The sequence below is a fragment of the Crinia signifera genome, chromosome 5, assembly GCF_055691185.1.
Source record: "Crinia signifera chromosome 5, ASM5569118v1, whole genome shotgun sequence".
NCBI classification, from domain to species: domain Eukaryota; kingdom Metazoa; phylum Chordata; class Amphibia; order Anura; family Myobatrachidae; genus Crinia; species Crinia signifera.
The window spans coordinates 290,710,267-290,728,376 of NC_139221.1; the positions used below are offsets into that span (position 1 = coordinate 290,710,267).

At 47.8% G+C, this 18,110-nt stretch overlaps 1 protein-coding gene across 1 annotated transcript in view; it reads right to left on the reverse strand.

The window, feature by feature from the left end:
- GPR158 (G protein-coupled receptor 158) overlaps positions 1-18,110 on the reverse strand; it is a 265,624-nt gene that overhangs the window by 13,315 nt on the left and 234,199 nt on the right. The window contains exons 7-8 of the mRNA XM_083189245.1: positions 13,896-14,134; positions 1,348-1,486 (exon numbers count right to left, since the gene is read on the reverse strand). Of these exons, the coding sequence (XP_083045371.1) occupies positions 1,348-1,486; positions 13,896-14,134 (378 nt within the window). The remainder of the gene's footprint in view (positions 1-1,347; positions 1,487-13,895; positions 14,135-18,110) is intronic.

Genomic DNA, 18,110 nt, shown 5'->3' on the forward strand with positions numbered 1-18,110 from the left:
GTAGAATCAAATGTATTCTGATGCAGGCTTTGTATCCGGTTCTATTGATTGATTCTGGTGCTGAGAAAGCAAGAGTTTTATTTCATTTATTCTCATTCATCCTGCTGTCCCACTTTAAGGACAAATACTATCAGCTAAAAAAAATAAAAATTACCTACATGAAGTGGTGCGACCATGTTGTGTGCTAATGTTCACGAGGACAATCGATTCCAGCTGCTAGGTCTAAGCACAGAGGGCCTTATTCTGGTTGATTCGGTCGAATGCGTATTTCCGACAGGAACCGAGTGTTCTTAGCCCCGCCTTCCGTACGGATCGCTCACACCGTCCGAATGCGGTAAGACGCCGACCGAATGGACCGCGTGTGGATTTTTCATGTGAACACCTCCTCCATCTCTGGGAACCTCCCCCATCATTCGATGGTCAACGACCATCGAATGCAGGACCGAGTGGTCAGGCAGCACTGACTGCTCCAGACCACTCGGCCATTTCTCTGTGCAAAAGCAGGGATATGGCCGGGCAGCTGGCATCCAGCTATGTCATATGTCTGCCCCCACACGTGCAGCACGGCTGCATTACCATACGTACGCCCAGCGTTTTCATGGGAACGCCCATGAAACGCGGGGAGTACGCATATGGTAGTGAGCCCAAACAGCCCTTCAAGCCCCTCTCCACCCCCTGTTCAGATTGCTCCGACCGATCGTTTTCTGTACAGAATTCACGCCGTATACGGACGTGCGCGGCGTTCGCACATGTGCAGATACGCCTCTGCACATGCGCAAACACCAATCATCGGCCGTCCGTCCGCATTCGGAGCCATCCGACTCAACCAGAATAACCCCCTCAGAGACCAGACATTACATCAACCCACACAATAGTTTTGCTTACTAGAAGGTCAACAGTAGGAATGACCATTAATGGACAATGGTTTTCCACTACAGGTAAGATACCATTGTTGGTGAGCCATTGATGTTTTACCACCAGTAGCATCCCATTAATGGTGATTACATGCACCAACACAAGATTGATGGCAACCCTAGTAGAATGCAGGTATAATGGTTAGTTGCTGGTTCCAGTGCTATAAAATATGGGGCATTCACCACACTGACATCCGTGATATCTTTCTCTGCCACTTAAATGCTTGTTGGAAGTAGAGCTGCAATATATCCCCAGTTACTTACAATGATGTCATTATAGGGAAGGTACAATACTTAATTCCATTAAGTGTGAACTTTGCAGCGTTCAGACTCATAAATGACGGATATAAAAAGAAAACAGAGATTTGTGTCTGTAAATGAAGATTATCCAGACAAAGGCAATCCAGACGAAATGTAATGTACAGTCACTTGCCTTATGGTGTGGAATATAGCCGAAATAATCAACTCGTTGTGAATGGCAACAGCCATGTAGCGTGGCTCGTGGAATGCAGATGGGACTGTTCGTACCGCATAACAAAGGTAAACACCCCAAAGAATAAATAAAAATTCACCTAAAAGAGATAAAGAGAGCATATTATTATTAAAAGTATGTGGATTCATCAGACACAACCAGTGAGAAAGGAGAGGAGATGGTACTAATTACCTGGGCCCAGGTCTGATGGAGGGGCCCCAAAGATTAACTGGCTGCAGTAGCTTAACTCAAACCAACACATGCTGCTGTGTGCTGGGCTGCAGTGTGGCCAGGGAGGTGCTTTAAATACTATTTTATCTGTATTTTATTCTAAGGGTGCATGGCCATGCCTTCCATGGTTAGGCCACATCCCTTGAAAAGTACCTGGGCCCGGCCAAGCTCTCTACTGCCCTGCACACAACTTCAAGCTTTGTGTACAGTGTACTTTGAACAAAAATATTCTGTTTGTATATATGTATATATATATATATATATATATATATATATATATATATCTCTTATATATTTAGCCAGATCCGTCAGTCAAAGCAGTGTAGCAAACGGTGGGCGGGGTTACACGGGTGATTGACAGGCCCGTCCACCGTCAGCCACACTGCAAAACCTGGCCACTTCCGTTCTACACACCACCCCCCTTGGCCTCAGTTCTCCACACCAGCTCACACACAATCCGCCCCCTCCTCGGCCACCAACCCCGCCCCACGGCTACACACCGCGCCCCCCCACACACACACACACACACATCATCCGGCCGGCACACAACCTCCCACACTACCCACCCCCTCCAAGCCCAACACCCCCCCTATGGCCGCCCATACACGGGCAGCCCCAAGGCTACACACCGTGCTCCCCCCGACCATACACTGCCACCCCCCCCCCCGCTACACACCGCGCCCCCCCCTCACTCTCATAACAGATGTAGTTGCTAACGAGCGGGGGAAAGGGGGCGGGATATGGGCGGAGTGCGGACTCCTGCGCCCGGAGCAAGGGGGGAGAGAGGCAGCTGGAGGGTGAAAGATGTCAGCAGGGTGCAGGTGGGCAGCAGCACGGGGACGCAGGTGGGAGAGACCTGCTCTCCGCACAGCGCCGGTCCCCGCCAGCAGCAGCACGGGGGCGCAGGTGGGAGAGACCTGCTCTCCGCACAGCGCCGGTCCCCGCCAGCAGCAGCAGCAGCACGGGGGCGCAGGTGGGAGAGACCTGCTCTCCGCACAGCGCCGGTCCCCGCCAGCAGCAGCAGCACGGGGGCGCAGGTGGGAGAGACCTGCTCTCCTCTCCGCACAGCGCCGGTCCCCGCCAACAGCAGCAGCACGAAGGCTCCCATGTGCTGGCCACCCTAACCTGCGCTCTCACTGCTGCCAGGGAGAGGAGGGAGCAGCACCAGCAGCAGCGCATAAGGAGGACACTGTAACAGCACAGAACAGCAACGGGGGCCTTATACACAGCCCTCACCCAGCTCCAGCACATAACCGCCCCCCAAACAACACTTCCACCCCCTCAGCAAGCACCACTCCCCCTCTCAGCACAAACACCGCCATACCCCCCGCCCCACCGAAGCACAGCACGCCCACACCCGCACCCCCTTCACCACTAAGCCTGCATCTCCCTCGGCCCGTCCTCACCACCCTTCCAGCACTACACGCCCTGATACTAGCTGCCCCCCCCCCTGCCCTCACTGTCGGAGATCCCGTCCCCCACACCCGCCAGCATCACTCACAGACACACAGCATTGCCGTGCGCCCGCCGCTGGCACCTTCTTTACCCAGCCAGCCAACCAGTGCCTTCGCTCCATCGGAGGAGCCATCCCCCCACACCCGCCCGCATCTGTCACAGACACACAGCTCATTGCCGTGCGCACGCCACAAGACCCGCCCCTGCCCACCCACTGCCGTCTCCACATACCCGGCAAATCAAGACATTGCCATGCGCCAGCCGCTGCCCGTACACTGCCATGCTCCAGAGGAAGACCCGTCTCCCAACACCCACCAGGATCTACAGAGCCGCACACTACATTGCCGTGCGCCCGCCACTGCCACCTTAATTACACCGCAAGCCGCCCATAGATGACGCAGAGCAGCACTCTCCCGGACCCACGGATTGCTGCTGACCACCACTGCACAAGACTGTAAGTACTATGACATCCACCCCATGCCACTACACCACCATGGGGTAGTGGGTGACATAATATGTGTGCTAAAGTAGTAAAACAGCAGCTACCCCTTAAACATTACCGTGCTGCATTTACTACTTTAGCAGACGTATGGCACCCACCACCCCATACCACTACACTACCAACGCCTCTCTATCTATGGGGTGCCGGCCAGCCCCACCCTCCATAACCTGATCACGCTGCACTCTCACTAACCATGTACTACTTGGGTAGGCTTATGGCACCCAGCACCCCATACCACTACACCACCAACGCCTTTTCTAACACAACCTCCCTTAAACATTTCATCGCACACTATATTGTGTGCGTTTAGCCACACACACACACTTATGCCTCCAATACTCACAACTACTCACACACCCCTCCATGCCTCCTATATTCACAACTATACACACACCCATCCGTGCCAACAATACTCAAAACTACACACACACACACCCGTACCTCCAATACTCAAAAATACACACACACACACGCACCCACACCCATCCATGCCTCCAATACTCACAACTACACACACACCCATTCATGCCTCCAATACTCACAACTACACACATACACACATCCGTACCTCCAATACTCACAACTACTCACACACCCCTCCATGCCTCCTATACTCACAACTACACACACACCCATCCGTGCCTTCAATACTCACAACTACACACACACCCATTCATGCCTCCAATACTCACAACTACACACACACACACACACACACACATTCCCATACATGTCTCCAATACTACCAACTCACTCACCCACACACACACACACACACACACACACACACCCATTGATGCCTCCAATACTCCCAACTACATGACACGGGCTTCACACTACTTATCCTATATCTCTATTAACTCCAGCAACCTACACCACTCACAAAACACACTACCTCACATTTTACACTCACATCTGCAATACACATGCACCTCACACTACTTCACCTAACACATCCCCACATCTATGTACACTCTCCACAACCTGCTGCCACCAAACTACACTATCCAACACCATATGTAAGTACCACCCACCCCATACCACTACACCAACGCCTCTTCTAACACACCTCTCCTCCCTTAAACATTTCATTGCACACTATATTGTGTGTGTTTAGCCACACACACACACACATATATATATATATATATATATATATATATATATGCCTCCAATACTCACAACTACACACACACACATCCATGCCTCCAATACACACACCCATCCATGCCTCCAATTCTCACAACTACACACACACACACACCCAGCCATGCCTCCAATACTAACAAATACACACACAAACACACACCCATCCATCCCTCCAAGCCTCAAAAATACACACACACACACACACACACACACACACCCATCCATGCCTCCAATACTCACAACTGTATCTCTATTCGCACCCTACACCACTCACAAAACACAGAAACTCACATTTTACACTCACATCTGCAATATACATGCACCTCACACATCCCCACATCTATTTACACTCTCCTGAACCTGCTGCCCCCAAACTTCACTCTCCACCACCATATGTCAGTAATACACACCACCCCATACCACTAAACCAACAACGCCTCTTCTAACACATCTCTCCCCCCTTCAACATTTCAGCTCACACTATATTGTGTGGGTTTCTACACACACACATATCCATGCCTACAATACTCACAACTACACACACAAACACACACATATCAATACACATGCACCTCGCACTACTTCAACTAACACATCCCCACATCTATTTACACTCTCCACCCCGTGCTGGCACCAATCTTCACTCTCCAACACCATATGTAAGTACCACCCAGCAGCCCATACCACTACACATCCCCACATCTATTTACACTCTGTACGCCGTGCTGCCACCAATCTTCACTCTCCAACACACTCACAACTACACACCCACACCCCCCATCAATGCCTCCAATACTCACAACTACACACACACCCATTCATGCCTCCAATACTCACAACTACACACACACACACACACACCCATCAATGCCTCCAATACTCACAACTACACACACACCCATTCATGCCTCCAATACTCACAACTACACACACACACACATTCCCATACATGTCTCCAATACTACCAACTCACTCACCCACACACACACACACACACACACACACACACACCCATCAATGCCTCCAATACTCCCAACTACACACACCCATTCATGGCTCCAATACTCCCAACTACACACACACCCATAACCATACATGCCTACAAAACTACCAACTACATACACACACATCTATGCCTCTAATACTCCCACCTACATGACACAGCCTTCACACTACGTACCCTATATCTCTATTAACTCCAGCACCCTACACCACTCACTAAACCTCACATTTTACACTCACATCTGCAATACGCATGCACCTCGCACTACTGCACCTAACACATCCCCACATCTATTTACACTCTCCACAACCTGCTGCCACCAAACTTCACTCTCCAACACCATATGTAAGTACCACCCACCACCCCATACCACTACACCACCAACGCCTTTTCAAACACAGCTCTGCTCTCTTAAACATTTCATTGCACACTATTTAGTGTGAGTTTAGCCACACACTCACTTATGCCTCCAATACTCACAACTACACACACACATCCATGCCTCCAATACACACACCCATCCATGTCTCCAATGCTCACAACTATACACACACACACACACACACACACACACACACACACACTCACACAGCCATGCCTCTAATACAAACAAATACACACACACCCCCATCCATCCATGCCTCAAAAATACACACACACCCATCCATGCCTCCATTACTCACAACTACTCACACACCCCTCCATGCCTCCTATACTCACAACTACACACACACACACACACATCCGTACCTTATATGCACTTTCATTAAAAAACATTTATGCTCTCAAATGCACTTTAAGCACATTATTCAGCAAATTACACTACATTTCACACTCACATATATTCCTACTTCTAATGGGGCAAAGCCCCTCACGACGGTGTGAAGAGCGCCCGGAGGGCGCGATGAATCACCTAGTATATATATATATATATATATATATATATATATATATATATATATGTATACTGTGTGTATATATATATATATATATATATATATATATATATGTATACTGTGTGTATATATATATATATATATATATTATATATTTAGCCAGATCTGTCACTCAAGGCAGTGTAGAGAACGGTGGGCGGGGTTACACGGGTGATTGACAGGCCCGTCCACCGTTATCCACACTGCAAAACCTGCGACCTAAAGTTCTACACAGCCCTGTGTCCTACACAATACAACTCCCACACTATCCGCCCCCTCCTCGCCCACCACTCCCCATGTCCGCCCAAGTTCCTGCCCACACTCACGTACAAGGGCCGTCCCCCCACACCCGGGTGATTGACAGACTGCCTTACACACATACACAGATCCGGCCCCCCGCACAGTGTTACCACCCCAGCCACAACCACTCCCCCTGCCCAGTACCCGAGCAGCCGGAGACTAGCCGGAGTACTGTACATCCTCTTCATGCCCTGACAGCAGGGAGCACCGCGCCTGATCTTCCTGCAGACCATCTGCCTGCATACCCCCCAACTCTCTATTTGCTGAAGAGTGACACCCGCGGGAGCGCCCGGAAAGGGGGCGTGGCTTATGCAAATTAGGCGTGACTTATGCAAATGAGGCCACGCACCTTTTATGTTCAGTTTGCCTCTGATTTGGCAGTCCCCACTGCCCCCCCCCACAGTGGAACCCTGCTGGACACTGGAGGGACGTTCCCACGGGTATGCGCCTTCCAGGTAACACACACATACACTACAATACATATCATACATACATACCATACACACACACCTACCGACATACATACAACACACACACTGTGCAATACTTACACATACAGCTGTGTGTATATCCACCACCAGCTACCACAGTCCCTCATCAATTCACCAACAGCACCCCCACCCCCCCCCCTGTCCCCAGCAGACCCTCAATCCACCATCAGCATCCATAGCCGCTAGCCCCCCCCCAACTCCCGGCAGTGTCCCCAACCCCTCCTTAATCCCCCAACAGCACTCCCGACCCTTCACTTCTTCCCTCCTGCCCCACCCCCACCACCGCCAGTGTCCCTAGCACCTCATCCTCTGCAGCAATCACCATACTGCCACACAGCCCCATAAACAGCACCCGTCCCGCACTGCCCGCTACAGCCACAGTCCGCCCCTGCTGCCTGCTGACACTCACGCCCTGGAAGCAGCAGAGAACACCCACATCCCTGCCGCACCATCCTCTCACCTGCCAGTGCAGTGGGCCTGCGCTACACAGCCCGCCTCTCCTCCCTGCTGCCACAACCAGACGAAGCGCCACCCCGCACCGCCTGCAGGAAACAAAAGGCAACACCATCCTTCATTGCCCACCGCCGCAAACACAGGACCTGCTGCCTCTACAGAGCGGCATTACAAGCCTACAGAAGGTAGGAAAACCTCTGCGGGACTCCAGCTCTGTAAAGGATGGTAAATATTGCACACTGTTTATGCTAACACACTCTTGCACACTGCACCTTCCAAGTGACACAGGTGCAGTGAACACTCACCCCTACCACACCCACAGTACCACTGTACACTGAGCCACCTCGCATACCACACTCCCACAACCGCGCTACTAATGCACCCACCCACACCACCCCCAAAACACCTGCAGCACACCCAACCCTACCACACCCGCAGGTCCACTTTACAGTGAGCCACCTCGCATACCACACTCCCCCAACCGCGCTACTAATGCACCCACCCAAACCACCACCACACCCAAACCTCCTAACCCCCAGGAACCCCTGAAACCAGCCGCCACAACACTGCACCTGCCCATCCCCCAACCACATTACACACCCACCCATCCATCCCTCCCATGCCGCCATCGTCCCCACACCAATAAGCACCCTCCCCCACCCACAGCACACGCCTGCACTACACTCACACCCCCCATCCAACTGCCTGCATCCTTTTTTCCGTTCCGCAGTACCCCTGCAACCAGCCGCCTCAATACAAGTTGGCCATTCCCCTCCTACATTACACATGCACCCATCCGTCCCCTCCACCCACACAAACCACCACCACCCCCACACTTCACACACCCATGCAACTGCCCGTCACGCAACCAGTCCACCCCCCCACCTTAAAAAAAAAAGCAATACGGTATTATCCAACTATTTCAACAACCGGGGGCCTTCATCTATATCAAAGTACCATAACAACCAATCCTGTGCGGGAGATTACCCAACTCTGTCTTTTGCACACCCCCCCACCTAACCAACATACACCACCCACACCTTACGTGGAACTCTAACACCCACAGAATCCCCCCACCTGACACTTGCCCACCCACAAACACCCTCACTACACATGGTACACTCGCACACCACCCTCACCCACCCACAGCACTACCCACGCCACTCCACCACCAATGGTACAGCGGACTTTACCACAGCACACCAAAACCCCCTCAACCCGCAGTATCCATGCACCCACCCATGCCAACACCCGCCCATCACCTACCCGCGCACCCATCCCTCTCCCAAAAGCACTACCCTTGCTGCTACATCAGCAGTTCCATCGCATATGCACCTTACAAACACGGCGCCCCCCCGCACCTGACCAACCCACATGGCCCACCTCCCAACATACACTTCACCACACACAGTATCCCCACACCCACCACTTCACAACACACACCAACCGTTAAAACTTTTCAACACCCTTGCACCCAACCCTCCACCACCCACCACACCCCTACCTACATCACCCCTCCCCCCCTTTAACACCCACCACACCTCCACATCCCCTGCATCGTATACTCTCCCAGCTACAGCTCACCTACACCTGCCCATCCCACACCCACAGCATCTTACTAAAATTGCAATAAAAAACACATCCTTCATAATGATAAATAAATTATATTTAACGCAATAAAAATATTCACAGTTTAAGGGGGCGCAGCACCTTACAACGGTGTGAAGAGCGCCCATAGGGCGCGATGAATCACCTAGTATATATACTGTATATATATATATATATATATATATATATATATATATATATGCACACAAAGTAGATTATAGATAGAGACTGTAGATAAAAAGATAAAGCTTGAAAGCTTGTTTTTCAGCTCTACCAACTATAGCAGATTAAATACTAAAACTGCTTAATAATAGGACTATACTGTAAAGATCTCTGTATTTTTTAAACCACTGCAGGTTTACACACCAATACAAATCAAAAAAGCTCTAGAACAGTTATTTGCTGTGCAAACACATGACCAAATACCAACAGATGCCTACCTGAGGAACCAGTATTCCATACTAAGCACCTATGTGTGGTCTTGCATGCAGGGATGGTGGCAAGGCATTGCAGCGCCTCAGGTGGGGGTGCCCCGCCGCTCACCCAAGATAGATGAGATGACTCCTACTGTATAGATATATATCTATACAGTAGGAGTCCATCTCATCTATCTTCCTTAGGCCGTGGCTCACCATGGCTATCCTATTGTTCTCAGCTGCAATACAATACATAGAACAATAGAATAGGGATTAGCAGAGTAATCCAATTACTCACTTAATCCTATTATAGGGATAGATGACAGTGGCTCCATCTGTACATATATTTATATAAGGTGGTGGGGGAGTGGGCACCAATATTTATCTTGCCTCTGGGCAACTGGAACGAACTTACGCCACTGTGAGGAACCGTATACGAGAAGCTTCATTGAAATGATGTGTGTGAAGCAGATGAAAGTTTGTGTATTGCCATTCAGGATTTCATACAGTTTCTGAATGGCAACATACACTCTTTCAATTCTCTATTATAGTATTGACATGCCACGTCGCTAACCATGTTTCATTTATCTCCAAGGTTGAATAATTGAATACATAATATTACCCACGTTTACTATACAATAAGTGCTTCTTTGTTGCTTTATATCACAGCCTTTGCTGATGAATTATCAAACAAGAAACAATAGCTCTCTTTTGCCCTTATTCAGAATTCTTAACTACAGTGGCAAAAGTTCATGAACCGGAACATGCATACGCATAAATATCGTTATTCATTTTATATAGTGTTTCCTGAAATATATATGTGTGTATATATATATATATATATATATATATATATATATATATATAAAGTCACTTAGAATCAGGGCACTCACCCAGCGCTGTGACGCGCTGCCTGGTAGGGGTGCACGTCACAGAATAATGATCTAGTGATTGGTTGAGAGATGACACGCACGTGGGGACCGCCTACAATGGCGGCGTGCGTTCCAAATTTGTCCAAACAGCGTGTTTTCGCTATAGGTGAGTTTTCACTTTTTTACTTATACATAACACTTTGCCCATTTGTTTTATAGCCCTAGATACTGAGGGCTATGAGGATGTTGTGCAGTAGCGCATATAGCATTGATATTTACATATTTGCCATGGTTAATTGTTGATCCCCACATGTGGGGCTAATTGATGTAATTAAGACCACATAAATATGAGCAGCATGTAGCATGAGATCAGTTGCCTTTTCTGTGAGATCCAGGACGCCATGATTAAGGGCCCAGTTGGGTCCGAAACGTCGGCTTATTTGTCATACTTGATGGATTAATAAAAGAAGCATTGCCTTATAGCTGCTTGGTGAGTGCCCTGATTCTAAGTGACTTTACATTTGGACCATAAGCTGTGCTTGTGTGACTGGCGGGAGCACCTCCGGATAACTACGAATTGAACCGTGAGTGCATTGGAAATTACAATATATATATATATATATATATATATATATATATATATACACACTTTCTCCTCATTTATGTATTTTCCAGAACATTGGTCTGCTGTAATCCCAGCACACGGTGAAGTTTGTTCATTATGATCAGAGCACATTATCAAAGAACGCAGCTTAAACGTAGCATTAAGCGTGTCTTAAACTTTAATGTGTTGGCTGAGATAATGGAAATTAATCAAGTGTCCTACTTTAAAAAGAAAAGATTCTAGGAAATTGTAACTGCTCATTTGCATAGCATTACCATATACATGCAATTTAACATGAGTTACGAAAAGCAACAAAATAAAAGCCAAACAGCAAAAGGAAACTAGTTTTACAATTGGAAACTTTTTAAACAAAATTGTTCAGAGCAGCAGCTCCCAAACTGGGGTACTTGTAGAATGGATGGGGGGTTGGGGGGGTTACGTACTTGTTTCCTAGCACGGCGCCCATCGCATTGGCATAACTATAACTCCGCAGCCCCCGCGGTGGCGGGGAGGCGCAGATAAAGTTTGGGCGCCGGGGGTCTGCGGGGCTATAGTTATCCGATGCTGTCTGCCGGTACCTGCCTGCCGCGCCGTCACAGTCCCGTCTCTCCCAGCGATGGGTCCTGCTTCTATAATGAAAACGGACACTTAGAAAATGGCTGCCCCCATACTGCAGACAGTTTTCTGTCTGCAGTATGGGGGTAGCCATTTTCTAAGAGTCCGTTTTCATTATAGAAGCAGGAGCCAGCACTGGGAGAGACGGGACCATGACCGCAGATGCGGCTGAGCAGGTATAGGCATGGGGTGGGCGCCGAGGGGAGGTGGAGGGGGAGTGGGAGGGGGCGGCAAAAAATTAGCGGCGGGGGCGCAAAATAGGTAGTTACACCACTGGCCCATTGCATCGTATACCATAAGGCTTACAATGGTAAGCGATGGCACCCGATGTTATACAATTTAAAATTGTATACCATTGTATATGGCATACAATGGCATACAATGCGATGGTATACGATTTTAAATTGTATAAGCACCCTCATGGGTGTTTTCAATGTTAAATGGCACCCCTATAAGATTATTAATTGTATAAGCACCGTAATGGGTGCTTACAATGTTATAAGCACCACCACGCCACCCCCAGAAGCGCAGCGGTACGTGTCCTCCGACCTTTTCATACCCCAACTATCCACGTCGGTTGATTTTAGATAGCCTGGCGAGCGCAGCGAGCCACTGAGCCCGAAGCGTGGTCGTGTGCGCAGTGCGCCCTGTGAGGCTCTCTGCGGGGCTCACTGAGCTTGCCACGCTTTGGGCTCGGTGGCTCGCTGCGCTCTCCACACTATATGGAATCAACTCCGCGCCGACGTGGATACTGGGGGTAGGAAGAGGTCGGAGAACGCATACCGCCGCCCTGCGCAGGCTCGCTGCACGCGCCACTCTTCGGGTTGGTGTTCATAGTGGGGGTGGCGTGGGGGTGCATTTAACATTGTAAGCACCAGGGCTATTTTTCAGCAGGCTCCAGCAGGAACTGAGTCCCTTATTCTAGTTTCTGACAAAATCTTCCTTAGATGGACAAAACAATGTGCACTGCAGGTGGGGCAGGTGCGACTTGTGCAGAGATAATTAGATTGGGGTGGGGTTTTACTTCAAAGTGAGATCTATATTGCAGTGTAAAAATAAGTACTTACAGTATTTACCCTGCACAGAAACAAAATGACTCACCCAAATCTAATTCTCTCTGCACATTTTTAATCTGCCCCCCCTGCAGTGCACATGGTTTTGACCATCTAAGAAAGATTTTGTCAGAAAGAGTGAACTAGAATAAGGGCCTCAGTTCCTGCTGGAGCCTGCTGAAAAATAGCCCTGGTAAACACCCATTAGGGTGCTTATACAATTAAAAATCGTATATGGGGGGCCATTTAACATTGTAAACACCCATTAGGGTGCTTATACAATTTAAAATCGCATCACATGCATCGCATGCGGCTAGATGGCATGCGATGGGATACAATGCATAAGATGCCATACAATTGAAAATCGTGGGTGCCGTGGTAGGAAATAAGTACAGAAAATATTATTGGCAATGGCAGGAAAAGAAGTCTCTCGATGGCAGAAGAAGTCTCCCAATGTCATGGAGAAGAACCACGTTGCGTCACTTCCATTTCCGTCTTCAGCATCATCAGCATCTCCTTGTGCTTTTGCCTAACCAGCAATACACTGGGAGCTGACCCCAGACATCAGCGATTATCTGCCCCATGCTAACACGGGTGGAGGAAGCAGCTGCATTAACCCTAGGAGTTAGCAGGAACCCCGGAGACAGTACACAGCAGCCAGACACAGAGGGACCCGATTCCTGGCTGCACTCTACTCCTCAGCTTTAATATAAGGATTTGCATAAGGACACGCATACTGGTCACTTCCACTCCACTCATACATACTGTGGATATTTCAAATTGAGAACTAGGAAAGTAATTATAAAATGGAAACTCAACATACCGACAGCCATCATGTAATCCCATCGATCTATCAGACACATATTGAAGTGTAGGTGGTCTGAGGTTTCCCCTTGGACAATAAGGGAGATGTTTCGGTCCATGTTCTGGAACACGGCAGATGTCCAGGCAACAAGAAACCAAAGCACCAGCAGGAGAATCACAGACAGCATCCGCATGACTCTACAGCTGGTCATGTAAGGGATGCGCTGGGCAGTACGAGAGAGAAAGACCTTCAGGACTCTGGAAAAATATAAACAATATAGAATCAGTTATACTGTATACAGTAGTAGCAGATATTTAGACACGTGGTTTACTAGAGGCACCAATGAATTACATTTTTACACAATACGCTCCTTAGTATAATGTCGACATTTTCATTAGGGCAGGGACACAATGATGGGATTTTGCGGACACGCCCCCGCTCTGCTTCTTCAAGTGATCTCACCCTCTAGCATGATCCCCTCCCATATACTATGCCACGCCCACCCTCAATGCCGACCTGATTTCTTGAAAGTCAGCTAGTAAATACCACACAGTCATAAATACATCCACTAGGATATCCATGTCAATATAGGATAACACTATTATCGGAAGAAAATCCAACTTCTTTTGGATCTCCCATTGAGCCCTGGTGTAGTGTATCAGGCCAATGACCCAATCAGGTCATTTCCAAGAGTGAGACAGCAAAAAATCAATAACAGTGTTCTCAAAACAATACAAATCATCCTATTATGACTATGGGGATAAGTATAAAATATACAGTAGACATTCTCTTTAAATGAGTTGCTGTAATCAGATTTGCTGTGTGTTTACTTTTTCTAGTAATCTTTTCCTGCTATTTTCCTCCTAGTGTTAATCTGATGATGAAACTCTCTCAGGGGTGCAGAATAAGCATTGGAGGATTACGCATTCATCTCCTTATGAATTATTGGATTACTTTTGGTCTTACGCAAGTTGGATCTCGTTTACAGTTAGGAACAAATAAGATAAAGGGGGAAAATACATACCTACAGGAGATATCCATGGGGCCATGTGAGTGGTGCACAAGGAATTTGTGTCCAGATAATGGAAATGCTGACTGCTCTGGCATGCAGCACACAGTCTTGGAAGCGTTATCTAAAGATTGGGAATTAACGTTTGGATCGACTGACCTCAAAACCTATATATGCCATTAACAAATGTGAGCGACGATGGCATTTTAAGTAGATATTTTGCACATCTCTAACGGAGATGTTGGCACTCAAAGGGTTAAGACTTTGAGGGCACCAAAGTGACTGGGACCCTGAGTAGCAACATTTGAGATTAGAGGGTGAGGTCCTTGTGTGTGTAAGCCATCATCATGGGAATGGTCACATATAAAGGCATGACTCATTAAAACACAGCAGGTGAGAACCTGGAGTCGGGAACTTCCTTGTTCAATCACTGATGGAACAAATGCATGTTTATGTTTTATCATTGTACATTACTCTATAGGAGGAGGGCTGGAATGGATGTTTCTGGGGGTGGGGATGTTTTTCTGGGTGTGTGGTGGTCTGGAGATGGCATTGGAAGGCATTTAAAGTTTCATAAAAAGCAGGACTGCCCCAGTGCATACTTTAATTATGTAAATGCTGATATTAATTCACTTAGTGTTTTTGTGGTACAGTACAGTATATTGCAAGCTATGGACTCTCAGCCACAGGTAGCTATTTGTACTGTTTCCTACAATTGTTTATCATTGGCAATATAGCTACATATAAAGATGCCTTACTTGTGTATTATCATGGCGCCCATCGCATACCAGAGCACGATTTTTCATCGCATCGCATACCATCGCATGCCATACACCCGATGCACATCGATTTAAGCCCCCTATACGATTTTAAATTGTATAAGCACCCTAATGGGTGTTTTTAAGCACCCTAATGGGTGCTTACAATGTTAAATGCACCCCCACGCCACCCCCAGTATGAACGTGAACCCGAAGCGTGGCGAGCGCAGCGAGCCCGCGAGGGGCGGCGGTGCGTGTCATCCGACCTTTTCATACCCCCACTATCCACGTCGGTGTGGAGTTGATTTTACATAGTGTGGTGAGCGCAGCGAGCCACCGAGCCCGAAGCGTGGCGAGCGCAGCGAGCCCCGCGAGGTATTCCGCGTCCCCTCACGGGGCTCACTGCGCTCGCCACGCTTCTGGCTCGGTGGCGAGCTGCGCTCGCCACACTATCTATAATCTACTCCACGCCGACGTGGATAGTGGCGGTATGAAAATGTCGGAGGACGCGTACCGCTGACCCTCGCGGGCTCACTGCGCTCGCAACGCTTCGGGTTCACGTTCATAGTGGGGGTGGCGTGGGGGTCCATTTAACATTGTAAGCCCCCATTAGGGTGCTTATACAGTTTATAATCGCATCGCATTGTATGGCATGTATGCCATATACAATGCCATACAATTTTAACATTGTATGACATCGGGGGACATCACGGAACATCGGGGAACATCGCATCGCATACCATCGCATGCCTTATGGTCTGCGATGCGATGGGCGCCGTGATAATACACAAGTACCAGATGCAAACAGGGTACCAGGGACACAGGCTTAGCAATTCTGTCACAAAGTAATTCATATATTCACAGCTTGAGCATAACAGTACATGGCTAGAGGCTGGAGGCATAGCGTGGTTCCTATCAGAACTGTTTGCTACCGAGTTGCAAATACTGTACAAGTAGATGTTATGCCAGCCCCAATAGATAGTGTATCTTTATATTATTGAGAATACTAGACTGACCACAGCCTGGCTGACTATTAAAAGCTGACTATTGATATTTTGTCAGATTTTAAAGTTGGAAGATTTTTAAGTAGGGAGAAAACAGTTACATAGCTTAAAGTCTGGACTTAGCCTGGACTTAAACTGGACAGAAACTGCAATCCAACTTGACATCCTGGTATCAAAGTGACTCAGAAAGACAGAAAACAACAGCAACTCAAAAAAATAAGGGACTGCTTTGAGTGAGCTCACTTCATCCTCACTACATATTACTCCTGGCTGCTTAATCGACTCTTGGATAACCCAGCGCTCTTTTAGACTTAAAATATCAAAGACTAAGCTGACCTCTTCCCACCCTCCTGCATAAAACCCGACCATCTCTCATCCTAACCTACTGTTTATGCTCACTTCTTTCCGTGTCACCCCTGTCTGTCTATCCCTTGCCTTTAGAATGTAAGCTCTCACGAACAGGGCCCTCTCTCCTTATGTGCCTTTCTTAGAATATATAAACCTCTGTCCCCTGATGCAACTATCCATATTAACCATGTACTTGTCCTAAACTGTCTTGTACTGTAATTCGTTATGTGTTTTTGCTCATAACTATGCTCTGTAAAGTACTGCGTAATATGTATGCGCTATATAAGAAACTGTTAATAAATAAATAAATATTATAATTTTGTCACATTAGTGATGTGAATAAGACACATAATCAAGTCACTAATAGAATAAGTAATTAATTCAAGAATGGTCACAAATTCACATCAGTTCCAGTCCCAGTATTACCTACACAGTTGTCTGATATGCAATAGCAGCGATGAGGATGCCAGTGATCATAAGACCGACCACGGCATCCCGCTACTTAGTATCCACACAGCTACTATGTAGTTATATTACTCCCCCTCTTTCCCTACCACCCCTAACTGTAACCCTGCCTGCCTAGTGCTTAATCCTAACCCTCCTCTCCCTCCGCAGCCTAAACCTAACCACCCCCATTTAGCGCATAAACCTAACCACCAGCCAGCAGCCTAAACCTAACCACCCCCATTTACTGCATAAACCTAACCACCAGCCAGCAGTGGTTACCCCTTGGTGCCTAAACTTAAACCTCTGGGGAGATCCGAAAACGTTACTTAGTTTGGATTAGATCTACTCGGGAGACCCAAAGTAGGTTTTGGTTCATAGTCGCAAAATTTTTGTGGATTGGAACTTCTAGAGAACCAATTCTCATATCTCTACACATTAGGGTCATTTCTGGAGTCAAATAACCTACAGTACCAGTATTGTTTTGGAGTAAAGGAGAAAATAAACTTTATCAAGTTATGCCCTTGGTGGGAATTGAACCCAACCCCACAGTGCTAAACATTATACCATCCAATTATTTAAATAAATAAATAAATAATTTTAGATTTCATTTAGTTTGAGATCTCTGCCTACAATGTTACAATGAGATTGTTATTTTTCTTTCCACTTC